We start from the raw sequence: 10096 nt of genomic DNA, 5'->3' as shown, positions 1-10096 counted from the left end.
CAATGATTATACTCTGCACTCATTACAGTGCATTTTGGTGCATCTATATACGGTCTTATAGCAGGAAAAGCTTCAATAAGCACAACCTATCAAATATGTAATTAGCCTTTTAATTAGGATTGTAAGCAAGCCTGAGGTCGATTGCAGCGTTTCACGATACGGGGTCCAATGTTAAGTACATAATGTACTCGACAGTACTGTAATATCAGTAATGAAAAAGGCTTGCATACGGCAGGTAGGTAAAATGATGGTTTGGATGTCTTTACAACTCCTACACAGTACAGTGACAAGTACTAGTACACTAGTACACTAAAAGGCTCCACCAAATAACTATTGTACCCGCGGCGTTTTGATGAAATCAATCAATTTTGGCATACGATTTTAACAGACCTTGGTGGAAACGGGTTGGTCACTGGCTTTTAGCGTAATTACTCGAAAGAATAACACGCAACGGCGCATACTTGGTGGCAAATATACACAATACACATGTATAACGTCGAGATCTTTAAAGGCCTATCTCACTGGAGGAGGCATCGCCGCGATTGACTCGACTGTTGTAGAAAAGAACATCGCCCCCCCCCCCAAAAAAAAACAACAACAACAACAACACCAAAAACCACAACATTTGTATGGTTCGTGCTCTCACCAAGAAGGCAACTTTAAGGGGCCATTTCATGAAGCGTTTTGGTCGGACATTTTTCAGACAAACTGTTACAAGCTACTGAAATCCTTGCATCTGATTGACTGAGAGCAAATTTGTCTGACAACTTTGTCGGACAAAATGCTTCATGAAATGCCCCCCATGGCGGCGTCCGAGATGGCATCTCCAAACAAGGTGACAACAATATTGTGCATAAGTGTTTCCTGTTTCCCTATACCAAAATAGATTTTGTATAGAGCGGCAGCAGACCATATTTGGTAGTATATTGGTATTTAGCTATTGTTTTTATATGGGGGATTTCAGTTTCTCTTCTCAAAGCTGCGGATGAATAGATGATGACAAAGATTGACCAGTTTGGCTGAACTCCAGCACAGATTTGTAAAGTAACCACGTCAACCAAGTGTATGTACCACACTATACGTTGTTTATTAATACTTTTTCTATGACGCAGTTAACTAATTTCTTCCACGCGGATGCTATATCAAGACCTATGGCCCGAATTCACGAAGGTGGTACAAATAAAACCATGGTTTAAATCATGGACAAAAACTATGGAGTGCCAAGTGTCACACGGAATATTTCGTTGCGAAATTGGTCATTTCGTCGACAAAATGACCGTTTCGTTAACGAAATTATCATTTCGTGGACGAAATGTTCATTTAGTTACAAAATGTTGTCATTTCGTTACAAAATAATCATTTCATCGACGAAATGACAGATTTCGTAACGAAATATTTCGTGCGACACTTGGCGCTCCATGGTTTTTGTCCATGGTTTAAACCATGGTTTCATTTGTACCACCTTCGTGAATTCGGGCCATAGTGTTGATGCTTTGCTGTTTGCTGAACACGTTTCTGTAGTACATTTCTTTGTCAGCCAATTAATTAATGCGAGACCAAGGATCAACATTGTCAATCAACCAACAAACCAATCAACCATGCGTCAAGCAAGCCATTTTCATCCTTTTGAACTTGAGAGATGCACGTCAAGGTCCTACTCACTGTAAAACTGTAATACCACCATCTTCAAATGCGGTCTTTATCAAGCATACCGTTCGAGAAATGGCGTGCATGCTTTAGCTGAGAAAATGTTGAAGTTTAAGAGGTGTGAAAATGTTAACATATTTATGATTAGCTGTGGAAAAAAAGTTACAAGATCATTGAGCATCATAATAATCACGCGGCCTAGTTCGGGCCCCTTGCTGGAATGCGGTTCCTGCGCTATGTTCTTTTTGCGTGTCATGTTTATACGTGTCCGACAGTTTCTTACTATCATACGTTCAAAGTTATATGCATTTATGCCACTCATATCCATTTGAATCATCATAATCTCGGTTGCTGTTCCCTTCAATGTCTTTACTTTTCAGTAATGTATTACTTTTCCATCATGTGGCTTCTCTGAGTCTTACATACTGTATTAACACTAGTTTGTCTGTTTCTTCAATCATATTTTTTTTTCCTCTGCTGAATGGTCTGAATAGATATGCATGCTCCATATTTCCCTATACCTGATTTCATTTTGGGACCTACGACTGAACAATTTTGCTTTTGTGGAGGCACAATCATATCTATCCTACTTTGTAAGATTTATTGTCCAATACTACTGTAAACATGCCTTTCTGTTTATTTTCATATCGAGACAATAAATGCTTTACATTAAGGTGAAAGTTTTACCTATAATTCATACTTCGTAATTTTTGTGTTGTATAATTCTATTCTTATGATTATATGACAATATACTAAAATTAGAATTGAAAAAAAAAAGAACGAACAAATACATTTTGTGGGATCCATATACAATAAGACTCATTTCTCATACAAGGAATGAGAAATTCCCTGCGGCAAAGAACAGTGTCTAACAGTGTGAAGCACAATGTGAAACACAGTGTAAAATCTCTTCACATTGTTTTTCAAAAACAATTTAACATTGCGAACACATTGTGATTCATCAAGTTAGAGTGTGAAATAGAACATCACCATGTGAACACTATGTGAAAACCCACTCCACAGCGTGGAATCATCTTCACACTGTTAGATTCGAACGTTTTCGCATTGACGACTACAATGATAATCATTATGTGAACACATTGTTAACACAATGTGAGAGACTGTGTTCTTTCCCCGGTAGAAAATTGCAGTCACATTGACATAGATATATAACATTTCACCGCTACACGGAATGATTACATTCTAAAGATATCATATTTTTTTCTGAAAACATGAAATGGCATAACGTATACCTTCCAGTTAAATTGGTTCCATGATTTTATACCTTGGCATATCTTGCCTACAAAACCAACGATTGCTAAGTAGGAGAACGTCTTTACCTCTCTTGCCTGAGAGGGAAAACTACAACTAACAACTAACTATAAACTAACTAACAACTAACCAATTACTAAAAAAAAAAATTGTTTTTCCATGTTGACAAATTAAAGACAGTTTAAAAACGGCAAAACAGTATGTTTCACTCGTATATCATGTGCATCTACACTTTCATCTAATATGTTACCCAAAGTCAAACTTATAGGTGAATAAATCCTTTGAAAAGGATCGCCACCTCTTCTGATGGTATGGGCATTACTTATTAAAGTATTATGCTAATATAATACGATTTTCAGTGAAAGAGATCAAGAGATCTGTCTGCTTTTACAATATAAAACTGACATGAATTATACACAAACATAGCAGTAAAATGTGACTTTAATTGATCCATCATTATGGAATGGCATCTGTTTGGAAATCCTACTGAAAGCACTTTTTTGGCGTAAATGTTGACTTGAGCACGTTGTGCGAGGAAATCAGTAATGCACTGAAGTGTGGATCTTCATCATGGCAACATGTGTTAAATCATCTATCTTTCCATTTTAGGAGGGGAAAAAAAAAGATGTTTTGAAAATTTCAATCGAGGTGATCTCTTTGTTTTTACCCACATATCAATACATCACCAGTACATCACCAGTAGTTGTTTTGAATTGATATTTTTTTTTACGTTTCTATAAGCCCAGAAATACATAATAAAAGCAGGTGGCATAATATGTAATTAACATTTTTAACTATACCACGAAATATACAGAATAACTAGCAGAATGGCATCAATATCCTGTATTGATTATCCGATTTCTTCGAATCGAATTATCCGAATTTGCGAGCTTTCAACTGGTTGCGACCAGTCATCACAACCATGGTAGATTAAATCTAGTGTGTTTTTGCGTTGATAAACAGATAGCTTAACGAGATTTAATCGATGGACTTTTTATGGCAGGTTTTATTGACTATAGTTTCTCATTCTTATACTCATGCTAAGTTTGGAGAAAAACTGAGATTTGATCGTCACCAATCATGGGTCCTGCATGGAATTGGCTTCTGTCCGTCGAGAATGAAACGGCTTTCCGACACATCGGTTTCTAAACTCTGACGTCACAATTTGATCCTGAGTCAAATTCGACGTGACAGAAGACCGACGAAACATAATCCTTCGCCTTTAAGAACAGTTCCCTCCCGTCAATGATTAGAATCTTGAGGCGATTTGTGAACAACAATTTGAGTATGTGCCGATGTGTGTGTGAGTTACGTGTGTGACGGTGCATTGTATTGTATTTATTCAGACAAATTAAAACGACATGTCTAGGGGAGCAGAAAAAAGTACGAATACCCATGCTCGTCTGCACTCTTGAAATGCACTGTGCGCAAGTGTATACAATAAGTACAAATCGCAAAGTTAGAAGACATAAAATAATCTGAAGTGCTTTTACATTACACTATACAAGTGAAATCAAGCTTAAATTAGTAGAGTATCAAAAAGGAAGTAGATAACATAGTATAAACATGGATATTGTATTGATATAATTTTGAGGAATAGATAGGGTTAAAAAACATGCACCAAATTAAACATACTGTGTATTAGAGTACTATGCTAAATTTACATGTATTAAAACTGTTCTGATATAGGCCTACGTTTAAAACGAAAATAAGATGTGCTCTTTTCAATATACGTTATTAGTTCCATTCTTGTGAAGTTTTAAAGTAAAAGAACTTTTTAAGATGATCTATTCTTGCAGATGGAATATCTTGTTGCTATGGTCTGTTCTTTTGAAATCTGTTAGCGGGCGTGATTATGCATTGTCGGTATTTACCATATCATTTGCCAGCTAACAAAACATTACGGCCCGCATTCACGAAGGTGGTACAAATGAAATCATGGTTTAAACCATGGTAAAAAACCACTGAGCGCCAAGTGTCGCACGGAATATTTCGTTACGAAATTGGTCATTTCGTCGACAAAATGACCGTTTCGTTAACGAAATTATCACTTCGTGGACGAAATGTCCATTTAGTTACAAAATGTTGTCACTACGTTACAAAATAATCATTTCATCGACGAAATGACAGATTTCGTAACGAAATATTCCATGCGACACATGGCGCTCCATGGTTTTTGTCCATGGTTTAAACCATGGTTTCATTTGTACCACCTTCGTGAATTCGGGCCTATGAGTCTAAAATACTGACGTCTTATTACTAATTTCGAGAAGTCTAACTTTTGTAATATCATGTCATGACATGTCGTTTGTTCCTTTCAGGCCATGTGCAATGACGACCTTTTTCCCCTGTCTTGGATTAGAAGCCCATCAGAGGCAATGAAGGTGTGGAGTAGGCAGACGAGCCTACCCCCCCCCCCTCCTCCTCCTCCCCACCCAATTCTTGACAATGAAATTCTCTCCAGAAAACGTGCTTTGAAGTCATTCAATTCTTCTGACGGGTCAAGACTCAACAGTGCGATCCTGCGGTATTGTGCGTCATCATAAAGTTGTTTGTATGTTTTTGTTTTGTTTTTGTTGTTTTGTTGCTGTTGTTTTTTGCCCTTCTTCTTCTTCTTCTTCTTTTACTGTTAGAGGCAATTGTGTCCAGAGATTTCGTCTCGATAATTTTCCCCGGCTCAATTAAATAATATCCTGTGCTTCTCCGGCGTGGATCAACCAGTCTGTTGGATTCGATAGCCTAACCTGTGAGAATGGGTTCAAACAAAAGGAGTGGATCTGGTTGCAGCGCTCGTGACAGATATTAACATAACTTGTGCTGAGTCACATTCATTTGAATTGTCTTCGATATCGCGGGAGAAATGTATTTTGATTAGGGTTTTTATTTTCTTTAGCCGCTTCGATTGTCAGGGCGTTTATTTCTGGAGGAAACCTCAAGGGAGCAACTCAACTGGGAACAAATACGGTGGGCGCAAATATGATGCAAGATTTCAGGTCTTGTTTAGCGACAGGTCGTTTGCTGATGCTGGTGCCATCACCATGTTGTTGCCAGGACTTGTTCTTTATGTCATTCGAGGTGTTGCCATCGGACCATAGTGGACTCTGGATGGAGAGAAATGGTGAAAAATTACTCTCTGCTTACAGAGTTCACACAGTGACCTTTTTCTAAAACAATATGAAAATAATGTTTACTCTCAATTTAGCACACATATCTCAGAAATTCTGTATCATTTTTTTTTTCAAATGAGACGGTTAAAAAAATATTGTGGCTAACCAGCTAACAGAGTTGATGTGAAACAAGGTTTCTGTTTTTCACTTTTTCTAAAGGGATGGTACAGTATTGTTGGAGATGAGAATTGGGCTTTTAACTTTTTGCGAGATACCAAGAAAACACTTATTAAATGGTACAGAGCATGCCATTTTAAGAGGAATTCATAGTTTATTCAATGAAAATCGGGTTTGGAATGACTGAAACATCCAAAAACAAAGTAAAACAGCCATTTCAAAACAAATTTTCATCAAATAAACGTTGAATTCCTCATGGAATTACATGCTCTTTCATAGTTTATAAGAGGTTTCTCATTATCTCACCAAAAAATGTTAGCAACCAAAACTATTCGGTCCCTTTAAGATTCTATGATATTATGCTATGTCAAGAATACGAAAACATCCTTGACTCCATGGATTCAAAGTGCATGAGGGTTTGTAATCACAGGTTAAGATTAATAAGAAAAATAAGAAGAGTGTGGTTAGTAGTTTTCACCAGCAGCTGAGAAAACTGTAAAAAAAGCAACCTTTCTAGCAACATTTTTCCCTTTACATCGAAACCGCAATAACATGAACAGGGAGCGGATATGCATTGTATTGATGTTGTTGTTGATCAGCTTCCGTTTCGTTTCGTTTCGTTTTTCTTTTCTTTTCGTCAGTCTATAATGGCCGAGAATTCGTTACACAGTTACTTTTGTGATGTATCCGTATTGGTGCGCAAGATCTGCTGCCCGTGTGCGCTCACTGCCAGTGAGACTGATGCTGCAGACCAATGCGGAGGAGCGTCTCGCGTCAGTCTCATCATTAAATCCAAAGACCAGTGTGCAGGATACAGCATCATTGGGGACCAGCCGGGCGACAACTGTTCACTCATTCCAAGCCTTTTCACTGGACTGGAAGGCAAACTGACAAGAAATATTGCGATGATACATGGAGCCGTGCAGTAGTATTGCTTTCATCGTGATTGTCCAGCCTCTCTGTATACACCGTCTACAAGACATACATTCTACAAGACAGTGTCCTAACACGACTTTTTTTTTCGGGTCATCTATAAAGATTGCGTTTTAGTCTGTGATGGAGAGAAAACTGATTATGGTGTATTTTTCTCTATAAGAAGGCAAACTGTCGGCGTCGGTGGTATAAAAATTTGATAAAGTACGCAACGTGACATATAAACGACTGCAAGGGAGACTTTCGATGTGAGGGTGAATTTTGCTCACAACTCCACACGCGCCAACGTGATGTTGAATCGGGACGGTAGTGGATGCCGTTAGGTTGAGTTGAATGATTAATCAGGATGTCGGAAGAGCTTGTCAATGGGTGAAGAGTCCAAGTAATGAACTCCAGGTATTTGACATTTAGCTCCAGCATCTCGAACTGACACGACATCCCGCTGGAAGCTTGGACAAACAGGATTAAGTCGATGCGTGTTTGCGTTTCGACATAATAGTCGTTGGACATGGGAGTACAGTTCGTGACAGGACTGTAACAAACCTTCGTGCACTGACGATTTCTACCGAAATATTTCATTAGTGTCGCTATATGAAGAGCTCTCAACGAATTTACCGAAAACGCCTATTTGCCAGTGAAGTGGCACAAAATATGTCTTGCATGGCCCCTTTGATTTGCTTGTTTTGATACAAGAAAGTACAGACAATTATTTAAACGGAGAGTGAAATGTATCCACAGGGCAGAGTGGAGAGACATACTTGACAAAAAGACGGAACTGGGATCATTACAAAAACAGAGAACACACGAGCGGTCAACACAACATCATTTAATTCCTTTGTTCTGACATGCTTGGCAGGATTTAACTGCGAGATGAATGTGTTCCATCTACGACGGTCTCTGTGACAATCGGGTGACGGCCTTGTGAAATGGTAACACACCAACACAATTATTATGCATATTAGAGTATTCTTCTGCAAGTGTCATACGTTCGAATTTATGAAGTGAAAATCGTTTGACGATCAGGGGTTATCAAGTGCTTACACAAGTGATTGAATTTGTGTAAATCATATTGAATATGGAGTTTGACATTGTAAGCGAAGTTAGTGGCCACCATCATCGCAATACATCGTTGTCGGCTTCGACTGCACCGCCGACCTCGTCGGGCTTCGAGTTCACCGACTACCGTCAGCGCATCGCTGTCTCTGTGATGCTACTTGCCATCTTTTTGATAGGAGTGGTCGGTAACGCGTTAGTCTTGGTCGCAGTCGTTGTATCTCAGAAGCTTCAAACCTCTACCAACGCATTTGTGGTGTGTCTGAGTGTCACTGATCTATTTTCCTGTCTTGTATTGCCATTCCAAGTCGTCAATGTTCTCAGCACCACAGGACCACTGCTTCCTGATGCACTTTGCGGCATCATCGGTGGAATCGCTATTTCCTCCGCCATCGCCAGCGTGATCACGCTAGCGCTCATAGCAATCAATCGCTGCATTATAATCACGACAGAACGCAGGACGTACGAGAAAATTTATTCTACTTGTAACGTGACGGCCATGGTACTGTTTTCCTGGGTTTTCCCTCTAGCTTCTATGGTGTTACCTCAAGTTGCAGGGTTCGGGAGAATTGGTTACACCAAGAAATACAAATTGTGCCTAATGGATGGAGACCACAGTTACGCTTTCATTTATGAGTACCTCGCTGCTTTCATTCAACTTACCTGTTTTATCATCATAGTTGTTACATACGGAAAGATATATAGGTTTTTACGACAGAAAATGTTCTTTGCGCGTAGCGCTTCGCGCATTTCAAATGACGGGAACACGAACCGCATTGTACCAACCGTGACAACAAGTTTCACCGATCAGCTCTCCACGTCACAGACCACCCCATGGCGTGAGAGAAACGGGGAAGCGCGGGAAGGGAATGGCGTGAAGATGCCGTCTAAGCGAGAGATACAGATCACTCGAAACCTCTTCTATGTCATCTGCGGGTTTTTCGTGTCCATAGTACCGTATGCCATTGCCGTATCCATCCCGAACAGCAGCAGAGTGCTTGTTTACATGACGCTGCTCTTGTGTGCATCGAGCATCATCAACCCAATCATCTACGGCTTCAACCATCCGCATTTCCGCGTCGTTTTCCGCACGCTCCTTCGATGTGATTTCGACCGGATACCGGAACCGTCTCCACTCTTCCGCGCACTAAGAAAATGAAAGCATTGCATTGGAGACGCCCTGCCTTTATTTGTAATTATTTGTAGTGTGCACCTACTACAGTGTGTAGACAACAAGTGCTTTGAATATTTGGTTTATTGCCACTTGGTCTAATATCAGATGGTCTACTTCCCAGTTCGTCTAAGACCACTATAGGGCTAATCTCATGTGCATGGTCAACTATAAATTTTGTCTAATGTCCGTTTTATCTAATCCTCACTTGGTCTAATTTCCAGTTTGGATAAATATCATTTCGTCTAATGACCAGAAAGTCTAATTCCAATTTTGACTTCTTGGATTTCCATTTTGTCTGATAAACTGTGGATATTATACGAAATGGGCATAGTTCATCTGGAAGTAGACCAACTGGTAATGAGGATAAGTTGCAATATTGGACTAAGTGGTCATTAGACGAAATGGTTGTAGACGATGCGGGATTAGACCATGTGGGTTGAGACTAATGGCTATTAGACGTAGCGGGAGTAGGCCAAGTGATAGATTACCCTTGATTCTGCTGTCACTTTTTTTCTGCGCATGACTTCCATGTCTAATTCATTAGTCAATGATGTAAGCAATTGATAAACGGTGAGTCTATCAAGATGAAATGCATACATGTATTTCTTTTCGTAGAAATGCATGTGTTGTGTTATGTTTGGACATTATGTATTCCCAAATGTTGCAGTAATATGATCAGTGAACGATTAAGGAGATAATATATCAAAAGCAAATTAAGTGCCTTCAAGTGTCA

At 39.3% G+C, this 10096-nt stretch overlaps 1 protein-coding gene across 1 annotated transcript; it reads left to right on the top strand.

Moving 5' to 3' along the window:
* The first annotated feature begins 8211 nt into the window (after window positions 1-8211).
* Window positions 8212-9348, top strand: LOC139737047 (G-protein coupled receptor moody-like). The gene has a single exon (XM_071647725.1). The coding sequence runs from the start codon at window positions 8212-8214 to the stop codon at window positions 9346-9348; it is 1137 nt and encodes a 378-aa protein (XP_071503826.1).
* Window positions 9349-10096: the final 748 nt, after the last annotated feature.

This window comes from Diadema antillarum, unplaced genomic scaffold (assembly GCF_040938485.1).
Source record: "Diadema antillarum isolate AM-2024a unplaced genomic scaffold, OU_Dant_1.0 seq00000678_RagTag, whole genome shotgun sequence".
Lineage (NCBI taxonomy): Eukaryota > Metazoa > Echinodermata > Echinoidea > Diadematoida > Diadematidae > Diadema > Diadema antillarum.
This window is presented reverse-complemented; position numbering and strand designations above follow the sequence as displayed.

Excerpts from the sequence above, each read along its gene's own strand:
- LOC139737047 (XM_071647725.1), top strand. The coding sequence starts at position 8,212 with ATGGAGTTTGACATTGTAAGCGAAGTTAGTGGCCACCATCATCGCAAT.